A 16,227-nucleotide genomic window follows, 5' to 3' on the forward strand; every position below is an offset into this window, starting at 1 on the left:
TAGCTTTTAGTCCCATTTTCAGTCCTCCTACATAGGAACTGCAAAACCTGCTGTACAGTGGCTTGAGAGGGTTGGCAGCCTCGTAACGCACACCACTTGGAAAAGGCAAGCCAAGTGCTCCGGTAGACGTGATTCGTTGACGGCCATCTAGATGCCAGAATTGTATCACAGCCCCTTGAGATAGCCCTGCGCTAAACAACTGCCTCCGTTCAAACACCAAGCCATCAGACTCAGCCAGTCGGGGTCCGGGTGCAAGATCGGTCCCAGTAAGAGAAGGTCTGGCCTGATTGGCAACTTCCAAGGATCTGTTACTGATAGGGAGAGCAGGTCCAAGAACAACAGGTGGCGAGGCCAGTACAGGGCTAGCAGGACCAGTTGAGCCTTTTCGCGTCACAATTTTTTCAGTGTGCTGCCCAATAGAGGTATCGGAGGAAAGGCATATAGAAGACAGTCTGGCCACAGTGTTGATAGTGCATCTACCGACTCCGCAGTCGTTTCCAGATACCTCGAGAAGTAACAGGGCAGCTGGCAATTGTGGCTCGAAGCGAAGAGGTCCACTGAGAAGTTGCCGAATCAGCACTGGAGGATGTAGAACACCGCTGGGTGAAGTTTCCACTCTCCTGGAATTACCTGCTGTCTGCTGAGCCAGTCGGCCGTTACATTCAGAACCCCACTGAGGTGTTCTGCCCTGAGTGACATCAGATGACTTTCAGCCCAGTCGAAAATCCGGGTTGCTTCTGCCTGGAGGATTTGAGACCTGATTCCCCCTTGCTTGTTCAAATGCAATTTTACACAGGTGTTGTCCGTCCGGATCGGAATATGTTCCAACTGGAAGATTGGATGAAAGTGTTGGAGAGCCAGATGGACAGCTCCAGCCAGTTGATACTCTGACTCTGTTCTGATGTGGACAACACACCCTGGACAAACTGGGAGTTGCAGTAGGGCCCCCAGCTGGTTAGGCTGGCATCCGTAGTGATCACAGTTCTGTCCGGTTCTCGGAATGGGGTTCCCTTGCTGAGGTTTCAAGTTGTCGGCCACCATCTGAAGGAAGCCCACAGTGAGGGAGCCAGGCGGATTTTGCGATGGCTGGAGTTGGCAATGTCCGCTTGAAATGGTAATAAGGCCCACTGGAGCGGTTGAGTATGATGCCGAGCCCACGGAACAATGTGAATGGTGGACATGAATGTCCCAAAAGCTTTTGCCAGAAACATAACATCCACCTTCGAACAACACATCAGGAGGCATGCTATATCTCTGATAGCTGAGATGCGCTCTGGTGACAGGAAGACCATGGCTTGTACTGTGTCCAATATTGCTCCCAGATGCTGTAGTCAATGAGTTGGCTCTAGTTGACTCTTCTTGATGTTGACTAGCCAACCATGGACTCTCAGGATCTCAAGGGTGCGGTGAACCTGGTTGCGTGCCTGGCTGCTGGAGTCTGCCCGGAGCAGTAGGTCATCCAGGTAGGGATAAATATGGACCCCCTGGAGGCAGAGGTGAGCCACCAGGGTTACCATCACTTTGGTGAATACCCTTGGGGCTGACGCAAGTCCAAACGGCATGGCCCGGTATTGAAAATGATGTTGGCCAAAAGCAAACCTCAGGAACTGTCTGTGGGCAGAGCAGATTGGGATGTGTAGGTATGCCTCCTTTAGGTCGATGGAGCACAAAAAAACCCCTGCTGCAGGGCTTCTACGATCGAGGCAAGGGACTCCATTTTGAACAGTCGATACTTCACAAAGCGGTTGACGAACTTGAGGTCTAATACTGCCCTCCACAACAAATCTCGCTTGGGGAAGGCAAACAGGACGGAGTATACGCCCCCCAATCTCTCTGCTGGTGGTACTGGTTCTATTGCCGCTATGTCGAGCAGATGTCCTATTGCTTCCTGCATGACCCTCCGCTGTTCCTGGGTTCTGGGAACGGGAGAGAGAAGGAATCTGTCTGGGTCGACCAAAACTCTGTTGTAACCATAAAAGAAGATATTTCTAACCCAAGAGACGTGAGTTAGACCAAGCCAGAGTCTTGCATAGCGGAGCAGCCTGCCTCCAATAGGGACGGCATCAGAACTGTCTACACTGACGCACTCCTCATCCATATGATGAAGAGGAAGGGCCCTGTTGTCCCTGGTACCGAACTTTGCCCTAGAATCGTTGTTTGAGCCAGGTTCCCCTGAAGGTGCGGAAGTCGGTAAATCGAGAATCGTGGCCCCACCCCCCAGGCCGTGCTCCTTGAAAGGGCCGGAAAGAGTGGTATGGAGCAAACCTTCTAAACGACCTGCAGTCATCCCTCTTGGCCATAGCCATAGCCGGCTTTTGGTTGTCTTTAGGATCCACCAAAACCTCTTTAAGGGCTTCTTTGCCGAACATCAGCGACCCTGAATATGGGGCTGTGGGCAGGTTGACCTTGGCTGTGGTGTCCGCATCCCAGTGTCAGAGCCAGAGAGTTTGCTGAGCCACTACTTCCGCAGCCAGTGCCCATGCTCCTTGCTGAGTTGCATCCAAAGTGGCGTCAACTACAAACGCAGGCACTTTGTGTAACTTGACCAGGCTCTTTCTGAATTTGACCGGATCCAGAGCAGGATTGTCCAAGAGCTCATCCAGCCACATCATAGAAGCTCTTGAGAAAATGGAAGCTGCAGCAGAGGCTTGAGTGGAGTAGGCAGTAGTCTCATGATACTTACGCAGGGCAACGTCTAGGTGCCGTTCCGATGGATCCTTAAGGTGGAAGTCTTCTTTCGGGAGGACTATACCACAAAATAAATCTCAGTACACGTCCACAGAGGGGGGGTGCGGTACTGCTCCTGTGCACTATACAAGGAAATAAATCTCAGTACACACCCACAGAGGGAGGGGGTGCGGTACTGTTCCTGTGCATCATATAAGAGAATAAATCTCAGTACACGCCCACAGAGTGAGGGGGTGTGGTACTGCGTCTGTGCACTATACTAGGAGATCACACAGTACACGCCCACAGAGGGGGGAGGTGCGGTACTGTTCCTGTGCACTGTAGTTGCAGTCACCTCTGTGTCCCTTTAACATTGAATTTTATTTATTATGTGTTTTTTAATTATTATTATTATTATTATTTATTTTTTTAAATAAAGTTGGAAAAAACAAAAAATCCCAGTACACACCCACAGTGAAAAAGGGGGGAAGAGAAAAAAAAACAAAATGGAGGGCAATGAGAAAGGCGGAAAATTCAAAACAAAATGGCGGTCGGCTAGCCCACAGACACCTAGGAGCAAGCAAGCCTCCTGGGGGGGGCAGCGAAAACAAGCACCCCCACTAACAGAGCCTCCGGGGCAAAGAAAGTGGCCACAACAGCAAGCCTCAAAGAGGATAGCTGTCGAGCCCCAGCTCCCTCAGGAGGATCAAGGAGGGGGGCTGGATGAGTGTCAGTTCCGGCCGCTAGGGCAAGGAGAAGAATCAGAGGGTGTTGAGACTTTCGATGATGAGGCGGGAGGGAATGTGGTTGACACTATGACAGTTCCCACAGACAGTTTTCCCACCGAAGAAGACCACGCTCAACTTCCAGACGCTCCCATATAGCCGTTGGGGGATGTCTTGGCGTGCATGCCAACTCCAACTCCCCTGACATCCCCCTCTTGGCACTTCAAGCGCTTCCCCGCCTCTTGAAGCCAAGTCGGCACCTATCGAGGCTGTACTGTCAGATGAGCCAGCAGAGGCATGCCCCCTTTTGCCCCACGCCAGACACCGGGAGAAGCGCTTCATTCAGAGGAAGGGTCTTTGAAAGAGAGTCAGAGATTACGGGCGAAGACCTTTCCTATTTAAGCCTGTTCCCCCCTGATCTGGATACTGAGTCAACTTTCTTCTTCATGCTGCAGAGTGAACTTAGGTAGCCTAGTTAGGGATTGCAGTGAGTTAGCATAGTGTGCCTATGAAACGTATTGCCTTCGATGTTACTTTAATAAAACAGGAATTAATTCCATCCTCGTCTCTGTCTCGTGAGGCTCACTCTGGGCAGGATAGCAGCCGCCTGGAAAGGAGCGGCTAAATCGAGCCTCCCCTGCAAAGCGCCGCCCAGAGGGAAGAAAAAAAGGGAGCCGCCAAAGGCACAAGGAGAGCGGTCCCAGAAAGCTGGGGCCGTGAGGTCCTACCAGCCGCAGGAGCGAGCCATGGTAACGACAGTTGGTGCCAGAGGGAGCCGGAACCGAGCCCCTAGCAGAAGCGGCACCACGTGAAGTGGGCCGCAAGAACTGAAAGGAGGGGGTGCTACTGCCACAGCAAACAACGGCAGCAAAGCAGACCCTGCTGTCAAAGTCAAGAGAAAAAAGGGAGAGAATAAAATGACCAAAATTAAGCACACCACACAAAGGATCGGAGAGAGGGAGGGGGAAACCAAAAGGCTGGAAAAAATAAGAAAAGTAAAAACCTCAGCAGGGCTGAGGCCCAGCAAAACCCCCAGTTCCAACACATTCTCTCTCTCTCACACACACACACACACACATTTCACAAACAGACACGCTGAATACAAACTCCTACACTAAAGCCTTACGCTACGGAGATATGAACAGCCTCGGACAAAGGCAAAAATGAACTGGAGTGGGAGGGGCACGCTCGCCACAAGTTTTGACTCCAGCACATTCTTGCCTTCAGATGACAGATGGCGCTATAACCCACATGATGGCATGATACTGGGGAAAATAACCATATAGCAACAGTTTCCCCTCATAGATCAGCAGTCATCATTAAATTCCTTCAACAATATAAAAATCAACTTTAAAAAATTACTTGTGAAAATTTTCATCAGTTTCCTCCAGATGCAGCAGAATCTCTTCCGCACACTCTACTGATGGTGCTCCTGTGATTTTCTCTTTGACACTTTGCAGTAACTGTCTGAGCATAGACTGCAACCGAGCTTCATCTTCACTTAAAAAATGAGACATCTAAAGAATAAACATAAAAGTGACAATATTCAACAAATACAGGATATAATTCTCCAACTGCTTAATATCCCATGCATTAGTACAAATAAGGCTGCAATCCAATATACGCTTACCTGGGAGTAAGTCCCATTGAACCCAATTGAGCTTACTTCTGAGCAGACATGTATAAGATTGACGCCTAAGACAATAGTATAACTGATATGCTTTGTATTAGGAGGAACCCACTAACATATACTTAAATGTACTCTCACATTTCCTTAGTTCTCAGTACATGCGTAACTCACTCTAAGCTTTTACAGAGTTTGGACAAATTCTAATTATGATTTTATGATATATTTATTAGCTAGAAAACCAAGTAAGTTGTTATTATATTATCAATTAATATTCTGAGTTGGACAGTTGGACAATGAAAAAAATGGATAAGAGAAAAATCAACTCATTTGAAATGTGGTGTTAGAGGAGAGCTTTGCGCATACCATGGACTGGGAAAATGACAAATAATTGGGTGTTATAACAAATTAAACCAGAACTATCACTAGAAGCTAAAATGATGAGACTGAGGTTATCATACTTTGGACACATAATGAGAAAACATGATTCACTAGAAAAGACAATAATGCTGGGGAAAACAGAAGGGAGTAGAAAAAGAGGAAGAACAAACAAGAGATGGCTTGATTCCATAAAGGGACCTGAACTTACAAGATCTGAACAGGGTGGTTCATGACAGATGCTATCAGAGGTCGCCGATTCATAGGGTCGCCATAAGTCGTAATTGACTTGAAGGCACATAACAACAAACAATATTCTGAGTTTCAGGACCTCAATTCCAGTTTTCTCTTGCTACCTTTCAGGCAGCAGTGACACAAGTAATATAGTTGAAAAGAGTTATTTTATGTCTTTAATAACATGAATGAGTTGGCTTTGGGCTGACAAACTTGATGGGGGAGTAAAGACATAACAAGAAAGCTTTAGGGTGGGCTTCAGTCAGTCAGCTACTATGACAGTTCGATGAATTTATCCTCTTTCGGAGATAACAGACACAACTTTGCAGGTAGTTTAGAGGCATATAATGATGGTCAAAAATGGATGTTGCCTATTCTGAACTGGTAGTTTTTCTATATGACAGCCAAAATCCAAGACTGAGTCCTCCAAATGTAGAATTCAGCAATATCCTTTTTCTAAAGTTTAGGAAAGTGTGCTGTCTATGTATAGGTTTTGTTGGATGAGGAAATTAAATGTTAAGGTCTCCATAACTCCCGAATCATCTAAGATGGCTTCCATAATCCAAACTGGCCACCACCATAATGATTTACAAAGCTACGGGAACCACATTTGCTCCCCCTCCATAACACTGGGAAAGTTATGCAATCACATAAAAACTAGATGCCTCCAAGGCTTTCAACAGGGTGGAATGGAGGTTTCTGAAGGCCCTTCTATGTAAACGGAACTTTGGGGACTATTTTTAACATCTAAATGACCAATTATATTCTGAATAATCAGCGGTGATATGTACTCATGGTCTAGAGCCTCCCAGATTAGATTGTGCAGGGGTACTAAACAGGAATGCCTTATATCGCCATTGTTGTTCACACTTATTATTGAAGCACTAGCAGTTGCAATCAGAATCAACCTGGAGACAGAGGGGAACGGTGCGGGGGTGACACAACATATGAATAACCTATTCATGGATGATATTCTCTTCATGTTTAAGGCATAGCGCTATCTCATCGTTAAAACTCACTCTTGTAAGGTTTCAGGATGTTGTCAGTCTAGAAATTAACTGCTCAGAATGGACCATTTGCCTCACCTGAAGGGTGATTTTCCCAGGTATCCTGCCATCACTGTGGCTATTAGCGCCATCTAGCATCCGAAGGCAAGAATGCACTGAAGTCAAGACCTGGGGCATCAAGCCCCTCCCACTCCAGTTCATTCGTGACGAGTCCGAAGTGGTATATCTGAGAAGTACAAAAGGCCCAGGGGCCTACCAGCAAGGAAAATAGAGACAATGTCCCTAATAATAACATGAAACTACAATGTAACAGATCTAGAAAGGTCTTGACTTAACCAGACAGTGCAAAACAGTACACTCTGAACAGGGGCCTAAGAGCAAGGAAAATAGAGACAATGTCCCTAATAATAACACGAAACTACATGCAATGTAACAGATCTAGAAAGGTCTTGACTTAACCAGACAGTGCAAAACAGTACACTCTGAACAGAAATAATTGGAAAGGTGGTACAAAATATCCAGACATCCTCCAACAGGGAGGGCCGTGATGGCAGGATACATGGGAAAATCTCCCTTCAGGTGAGGCCAATGGTCCATTTTCCCCAGGTAGCCTGCCATCACTTTGGGATGTACCAAAGCAGCCCCCCAATAGGGAGGGACCAGCACTGCTTACATGTCAGAAAGAACCTGTTGCAGAACATGCCTCCCCAAAGAGGCTTCGGCAGAAGTGTAACGGTCAACCTTATATTTTATAAAGGAATCTGGAGTAGACCATACATCCGCTCTGCAATCTCTGCAAGAGGTGCGTTGGTTGCAAAAGCAGCCGTAGTGGCTGCTGACCTAGTCGAGTGCACCGTTATCTTACTGGGCACTGGAAGCTTAAGCGACTCATAGGCCAACGCAATGCAGGGGTGCAACCAGCAAAGCAAGGTTGGATTAGTAACTTTTTTACCCAGAGTGCGTGGGTGAAAGGATACAAACAATGAATCTGTTAGTCTTATATCCTGGGTTCGAGACAGGTAGGTCTTGAGGGCCCTCGAGACATCTAGCAATCTCCAGGCCTTCTCTAGTGGATGGGCTGGTTTCGGACAGAAAACGGAAGAACAATGTCCTGGTTACAGTGGAATGCTGAGCTGACCTTGGGGCAGAAAGATGGATCTGGCCGCAATACTACCGAGTCATTATGGAGGGTGTAGAAATGGCAGACCGATGACCATGCTCCCAAATCTGGGGCTCTTTTCACTGAGGTGACCGCCACCAGGAACAAGACCTTGAAGGATAACAGTCGCAATGGAGATACACTGGTGATACACCGGCGAAGAAAGGAGTGCAGCTGCCTATGGAGAACCTATGATCATCAGATGTGAGCCCACTGAAACACTCAAAGGGTAATCAACCCAAGTCTGGCGAAGCAAGGTGTCAGTCTTAACTGTCAGCCCCATCTTCCGAGCTCTATGAAGACACTGTCAGACTTGTTGTAACGTGGCTCGTGAAGTTGGAAGAGCTGTGAACGCATACCATCAGAGAAGGCGGGCCATGTAGCTTGGTAGATGTGATTTGTTGACGGTCTTCTAGACGCCAGCAAGGTATCAGCACACTTCCGTGATAGGCCTGTGCATATCAACTGTGTCCGCTCCAATGCCAGGATGTGCTATTAATAGGACAACTCGATTAAACAAACACAGTCGATGCAACCAGTACATAAAGTTCCACAGCAATGAAACTCCACAGTGCTCTGCCCAGGAGGGAACGAAATAGGAGACCGTCCGGTCAGGGAGTCCCAAGGACCTCTTTGGACTTTGTCCTTGTGTCTAGGTACCAGGAGAAGTACCAAGGAAACCAGCCGGTGCACTATCAAACTGTCAAAACTAACAGGAGATGTAGTGTCCAGACCACTGGGATCACTTATAGACCGCTCATCTAATCTGTAATGACCTTCCGTGACCAACAGAAGTAATCTCTCTTTGAAGACCGGGGATGACTCTTGGCCGAATATAATGACAGCATGATAGCACAGTCTCCATGCAAGGGAAAGGAGCTGCCATGCCCCCTTACAAGTTATATGTAGATCCATGTCAGAGCCGTCATGACTGAAAAACACACGTGTCAGGTGGATTGCTTTCAGCTCAAAAAACACAAGATAGACACTGAAAGAACCTGACTAAAACTCAATGTTTAATAACTGTAATAAAAACGTTAACTGTTAAAGTTAGCCGGGAAAGCACTGATAGCGGCGCTGACGATGGGCAGAACTCAAGTGGACAATCCCCACCTACAAGGAGAACTGCACCTCAGAACAGACATGACTATGAAGCAGCTGAAGCTTGAGCTATGAGAGCAAGCTAGAGAGGTTATGCAAACAGCCAAAGCTTGAACTATGGGACCAATCTAGAGGGAAGTTACACAAACAGCTAGTGGACAGGGTCCAGTTTGCTGAACATCGGAATGAGCCTAAAAAGGCTGCATGGAATTTGAAAGAGCCAATATCCCCCAGGGAACTGCAGGTAACAAGTTCCCTAGCCACCAAGTTCATGGTGTAATTCTGCTAAACATCATTCACCACAATAAATGCTACCCAGTCAGTCTGAGGACCTGCAAGGTACACAGAGATAGGGAGGGCTGAAACGTAGAACTGAGGCTGATGCAAGTTGAATAACTGAGGCCCCTAGAGGAGGCACTACTGTTGCCCCTGGAAGTGACCTGCTATTAGTTCAGCCCTAAGCCAAAGGTCAACAAAACCGATATTGCTTTCCATGCAAAAGATTGGACAAAATTCCAGCTGAGGAGATTGCCATCTCTCTGGCCAAGGCTGGAGAGATAGCTGGAGGCCTTTCCCAGTCACTAGAGAGAATGGCAGGAATGTCTCAGCAGAGTGCTATACCATTGTCTGCCCAAGAAGACTGGGCAGCGAGCTAGGCCCCTTTGCCAGGGTTCTGAGTAAAAGGCTAAACCCTTCCACAGTCACTGGACAGACTGAGAGAGCGTCCATTATGTTCCACAAGCAGTCTGAACACCAACCTTGCTGAACACCAACCTTGCTGCTCAGATGCAATTGCAGAGGAGGAATACCTAGCAATTCCAAGTTTGGTCACTATACTCACCGTAGGACTGCCTCGCCTACCTAAGGGTCAATGTACACCTTGTGCAGGCCAAACTGCATGCAGCATTCCTCCCCGCAGAATTCCTTCTGATGCAGGCTGTGCGGGACATAGAACTGATGGCTGCTGAAAGGGCTACCGCTGCATATCACTGACTGTTGCTGAAGAGATTGCTGCTGCCTATCACTGCCAGCTGTGCCTGAATAACGACAGAGACCGACACAGGATGATCCGGCCACAAAAATGCCCACACAGTAGGAGGAAGCTGGCCCAGACCATATAGCAACATCTGCAGGGGAAGATAAGCAGAATGACAAGGCACAAGATAACCCCACCCAGGGAGTGTGGAGGTCTGATCTTTCATGAGCTGTAAATGCAGGCAAAAGCTGTATTGGAAAGGCCAAAAGGGACCCAACCCAGGACAGGGGAGAGGTTGGGGCCCAAAGGAACTCTGAGAAAGTTACCCAAGGTAGAGGGGAGCAGTAATAGAGAGCTCAGAAACTGCCCGGCAGAGGCAGAGGAAGCAGTCTGCCTCTAATTAGTTCCAAATACCAGGGAAGACAAACACATAATCACTTCGGTAGAGGAAGCATTGCCTCACAAGGCCAGCCGAGGCAACCTCTGAGGGCAAAAATAATCACACTCAGTGGAGAGGGGCATTGAGAGTGTCCTTCCACACTGGCCTTGTTTCTGGCCTGACAGGAACCGTAGAAACCTAACATGGTTCGTGAGGGGAGAGGAGAAACTCCTAAGGGCTAAAAGAATCGCACACAGTGAGGAGGGACATTGAGAGTGTCCTTGCGCACTGGTCATGCCTGTGGCCTGGCAGGAACTGTGGACACTTATCATGGTTAGAGAGGAGAGTGGAACCGCCACTAAAACCCGAACTAATTACACAGTGGGGAGGGACAGTGAGAGTGTCCTTCCGCACTGGTCTAGTATCTGTCTGACAAGGACCGTAGATAACTTATCCTGGTTCTGCAGCAGCAGCAGCCCGCTTGTCTGGATATGTTGGCAGCAAGGTGCCCCCTTTAGAGCTGTAGATGCCGCCAGGAAAACCAGCCAAGGAATAAAACAAGTGTGCACAGTAGATGGGATCTGTTAACCTGTGAATGTAGCCCAGAGATGTATCCAAGGGCGAGAATATCCAAACACAAACTACGGTCCAAGCAAGGAACTTGCTGCCAAGAAGCGCTTCTAAGAACCAAAATAATTGCACACAGTGGGGAGGGGCAATGAGAGTGTCCTTCCACACTGGTCTGGTATCTGGCACACAGTGGGGAGGTGCAGTGAGAGTGTTCCTCAAGCAATGGAGAAGGCCTCATGACTGCACAGTAGCAGCAGTCTGTTTGGAAATGCCATCAATGCCTGAGTGGAAACCTCTGAGAAGGACTCACTGGAGGCATAGGCAAATAAGAGGACCACCAGTCAATCTGCCCCACAGAAATAGTAGAGGAGACCCCTGCCAAGTCAGGCTGGCTACCAGCCAAAAAGGGCGAGAGGTGATAGACACGGTATAGACTCACCTGTGGCCTGGCCTGGAGTACACTCACCTGTCGCCTGACCTTAGTGGGTGCAGGGTGAATAGGGAACACAAGTACACGCCCATGGACAAGAGAAGAGGTACGACCCCAAGTGTACTTCAGCTGGGTGGTACCTCGAGTGGGCGCTGATCCATCATAATATACACACACGGGAAAGTATCCGTTGTCAACCCACATCTGGCAGATGATCCACCATCATATACACGCACAAGGTGGGAGGTGCAGTATATGTCGCCAACACACGCACAAAGGTAGGGGGTGCGGTGTGGAGGGAGGCCAGTACACACACACAATGAGGAAGATGTGGTACTGCTCCTGTGCACTGCAAAGAAAGAGCTCAGATACACACACACAATGGGGAAGGTGCGGTACTGCTCCTGTGCACTATGTCTCAGTACACGCCCACGAGCGAGGGGGGTGTAACGACCCCAAGTGCACCACTGGCGACAAAACATCATGGAGACAAAACGCAGGAACAAGCACATAGAGGGAGGGAGTGCAGTACTGTTCCTGTGCATTTATGTATCTGGTCACCTCTGTGGCTCCTTGTAGTTGATTTGTTGGTTATCCAGGCCAGGGAAAACAGTCTTGATTCAGTATGGCATCAGACAGGTAGATACACACACACAATGGGTAAGGTGCAGTACCGCTACTATACACTGTCCAGGCAGGAGTGCCAAAAGAAATAATCTTGATTCGATATGGCACAAAAGCAGTTAGTCACACGGACACAAAACACCGTCCAGGCAGTAGGGTTGCCAGGTCAGAACCATCCATGCTTTGATTTGGATTCCTGCCTTGAGCAGGGGGTTGGACTTGATGGCCTTATAGGCCCCTTCCAACTCTACTATTCTATGATTCTATAAGATCAAAATGGATAGAATCTGTTGGACTTGGGACAGGCCATAAATAATCAAAGGGCAATTTGGTTGGAACCTTCGAGACCTAAGGCAAGTCTCTGGGAAAATTCTTAGCCAATCAAGGGGCTTCTGGAATATGTAATATTCCAGGCAGTTTCAGAACCATCTCATATGTGAGTTCCCACAGTTAGCTGAGGCGGGGTTGGCCTTGAAAACCAGGCAGAGACTAGATAACACAGGTGTCTCTAATTAGTGAACTCACAGCTTGTTAGTGAGAACTGCTTGCTTCTCAGCCCAGTTTTCAACCTTCTCTTACACACAGAATGTTACCCAAAATTCTTCATGGCAGAGCCATTTTAGTTTGGTCAAATCCAGGATTTCTTCACAAGTAGGATAGCTGCAGCTGAAATGACTATACTCCCTAAGCTATTTTTTTCTTTTCCAAGTACTTCCTATTGAGATCCCTAAGCAGTGGTTTAAAAATGGCAATATATTATTGGGAAATTTATTACAAGTGATAAAGGTAATAGAACCAGTAAACTCATGAATTATAGGCCTCAGGCTAAAGGAGGTCTTGGGGTACGTAACTGGAAATATTACTATGTTTCTTTCCAATTTAGACAACTAATTCATATAATCCAGAACTCAAAGGAGATAGCATGGGTGGCAATGGAACTGATGAAGTCATTCCCATCAGTTAGAATGCTACCTTCTTTGTCTGTATTTTGGCTGAAGATTAAACAAATTGACAACCTAGTTTTTCAAACCACTCTCCTGGTATGGAAACACTGGGGGGAAATTATATGTGCCCTTGTCTGCTCCTCTCACACCCTTTTAAGACTTACCTGAATTTCAAGATATTGACAAATATTCTCAATATAAGGGGTAGGAGGAGAAAGGCTTACACAGAATTTGGAACTTCTTTGTTAGAGGACAACCCATACCAGATGCTTCCTTATGGAACAAATTAGACTGTTCCACACAAATGGATGCATATTGCTCAAATGCACTCCTTGACATGCAAACTTAAAAATAAGAGCAATGTCCACCACTCTCTTACAGTATCTGGATATTAATGTGTGAGCTCAAGACTAAGACTGAAGGGTTCAGCAACACTCATTTACAGAGAGCTGATTGTGCCCACAATAAGCAATGCTACCCTTTTAAGAATGGAAAGGGAAGATGAGGTTGGAGTTGAAATTGAAACTGCCCAGATCATAGGATCAATGCCTGAAGGCTGTGACCTAGACAGAATTCCCTAGGCACAGTTAACATGCCAGCAAGGAGGGGCCTAGGCGTAGGTAGTAAAACTACCCTTGGGCCTAGAGCCAAGGTTCCTCGCCCAAATATCTGAGGATTGTAGTTTAAGCTTTAAAGCACTTAGATTTTAGGAGCCCACACTGATCTTTAATGTTTATTTAGTTTCCCTCCGCAGTTCTTAATTTGATAATTGGCCTAACTGATCATTGAGCTAATTTGCTTAGGAGATTCAGTTGGTTCAATTTGGTTTAATTTTGCTTAATAAAACATTGCCCTTTTCATCCCATATTTTGTGTCTGCCTTATCATTTGGGGGTTCTGGATACAAAAGGAACTTCCAAGTAAACATATATGAGAATCATGTTATAAAAAGTTAACTGTGTGCTTAAATTCCACTGGATTCAATGGGATTCAAAACAATCAAGTCTATTATTTGCCCTTTATACATCCTATGTTTGGGTGGGAAAATCAAGAGTTGAAAGGTTACATAAGGAAAAAGAGTGGTAAAACAGTACAAAAGTGGTAAATAGAAACTTCAGTGTTGATTATTCAAAAAAGTAGAGCTGCCAACTGACACTGGGAGGGAGGGGTAGACAGTTTGGCCTGCTCTTGTGCTTTTTAAAGCTGCTTGATCAATAGCAATTAACAGGCAACTGTTTATTTCCATGACATTAAAAGCTTCACCAGCTTATTTCAGTGGCACAAGTTGCTGTTAAAAGCACAGCTATGAAATCTGTCTCAAAAATTGGCAACCCTACAGAAAGATTAATGGGAAATGAGGGCACATATCCTTGGGGCCACCATGATTTCTATCGAACAATGTATTCAGTATGATTAAAACAACAACATGCCCACAGCCCCAAGTTTACCACCTTGCTCCTGGCAAGACTTCTGCATTTTATCTCATAAGACTCTTGCACATCTTTACATTGGGTATAAATTGCACAGGTTTCCCCTGCCATATACTCTCACAGACACAACAGGCTGGCGTTGGGGTGTGGGAGAGTTTCATGAAATACAGATTTCACCTGTAAGGAAACCTTCAGCCAATAGGTAACAGAACACCCCTGAAGATATTTCAAACACAAGGCGTCTTGTGGCACTTTAAGGACTAACACATTTTATTGTAGCGAGCCCAGACCACTTCACCAGACACATTTATTTATTTATTTAATTAATTGCATTTCTAAACCGCCCTATAGCTAGCAGCTCCCAGGGCGGTGTACAACATGATAAAACCACAATATTTAAAATACAGCAAGTGTGTATTGCGCAGACAATATAAACATTATAAACAAAGTGAAAGAAAACTAAAAAAAATAAGATTAAAAGCTTAAATACTTTAAAATGCCTGGGTGAAGAGGTGGGTTTTTACCTGGCGCCGAAAAGATGACAGAGAAGGCGCCAGGCGTATCTCATCTGGGAGGGCATTCCATAATTCGGGGGCCACCACCGAAAAGGCCCTAGATCTTGTTACTGTTCTCCGGGCCTCTGTATGGGTTGGGACCCGGAGAAGGGCCTTAGACGTCGAGCAGAGTGAACGGGTAGGAACATAGCGGGAGAGGCGTTCCATCAGATATTGCGGTCCAGTGCCGTTAAGGGCTTTATAGGTAAGGACCAACACTTTGAATCTGGCCCGGAAACATATTGGAAGCCAGTGCAGTTGGGCCAGAATAGGTGTTATGTGGTCAAATTTCTTCGTCCCAGTAAGAACTCTGGCCGCAGCATTCTGCACTAGCTGAAGTTTCCGAATCGTTTTCAAAGGTAACCCTACGTAGAGAGCATTACAGTAATCCAATCTAGAGGTTACCAGAGCGTGAATGAGCTCTTCAGCCCTCAGGTTGTCTTCTGAACAAATTACACTGAGCATCCATCCTACCCTGACTTCACAATCAGTGTTCTGTCGTCGTCCGTCATAGCTTCAACCTTTAGACATTAGGAGAGGTGGAGAAACTTGGAAAGCTATTAGAACGCGTGCACTGGAGGGGAGCAAAGCATAGTTTTGTCCTGGGTCAACAGCAGCAAAAGCGAAGAGAGACGGCACCGGCCTAGCAGGTTGCCCTCCCGGTCTGACCTGCACGCGGATCGTACCCCACTGCCAAATAAGTACGCCAAGGATTGTATTTCACTTAGTAGGCTCTGCTTCTGCGTAAACATACACAGACTCACTTGAGACTCGGGACACACAGCCAGGGCGCTTACCTTGGGGGAGAGTGGGGTGCTTTGCCCTTTGTCATGGAGGGGACCTTTAACGCGGGCGACTGAAAAGAATGAGAACGCTCCCTGGAAGGAAGTCCTGGAGCGACGCCCTCAAATCCAGACGGCGGGGAGGGGGAAGAAAGCGAGAGAGACTATCACCTTCGAACAACGAGCCGTTGCAAGCAATGCCTTCCTCTCCGGAACGGCCCTTAGCAACCGCCCTATACAGCCTCACTCGCTGTACTGACATCCTAGCAACGGCACCGGGGAGATGTGTTGCGCAAAGCTTGCCGGGAAAAGAGAGGAAGCGCTCGAAAGAGCCCGAGCTGCGGTGGCAAGTCAGAATTCAGGCTAAAGATTGGGAGCGCGGTGTTGTTAGGAGACTGCGTTACTTGTGAGAAGGACGCGGTGAGGAAGTTTGTGGTGTCAGGCGGAGGAAACAGTCAGAGCTCGCTCTTAGCTCTGTTTACTCGGATCGCTACTTATTTATCCCGCCTCCCACTCACACATATATTGCTTGGGAGGCAGCTTTCAGGTTTGACGTTGCAAGCTGAATTGGGGGTGGAAAAATGATCTTGTGGATGGTTGATAAGACTGAACTCTCTAATAATTTGGGTGTGCCTTCTGGC

The 16,227-nt window shown here is 47.1% G+C and overlaps 1 protein-coding gene across 5 annotated transcripts in view; it reads right to left on the minus strand.

The window, feature by feature from the left end:
• TBC1D32 (TBC1 domain family member 32) overlaps positions 1–15,868 on the minus strand; it is a 182,806-nt gene extending 166,938 nt beyond the window's left edge. For 4 of the 5 annotated variants that reach the window (XM_061623722.1, XM_061623723.1, XM_061623720.1 and 1 more), the window contains exons 1-2: positions 15,602–15,868; positions 4,755–4,909 (exon numbers count right to left, since the gene is read on the minus strand). In XM_061623722.1, coding sequence (XP_061479706.1) covers positions 4,755–4,909 — 155 coding nt within the window. In that variant the 5' untranslated portion in view covers positions 15,602–15,868. Of the gene's footprint in view, positions 1–4,754; positions 4,910–9,739; positions 9,789–15,601 lie in introns of those variants that run through there. The other variant, XM_061623721.1, reaches the window with a different exon arrangement.
• Positions 15,869–16,227: the final 359 nt, after the last annotated feature.

This window comes from Rhineura floridana, chromosome 4 (assembly GCF_030035675.1).
Source record: "Rhineura floridana isolate rRhiFlo1 chromosome 4, rRhiFlo1.hap2, whole genome shotgun sequence".
Classification (NCBI taxonomy): Eukaryota; Metazoa; Chordata; class Lepidosauria; order Squamata; family Rhineuridae; genus Rhineura; species Rhineura floridana.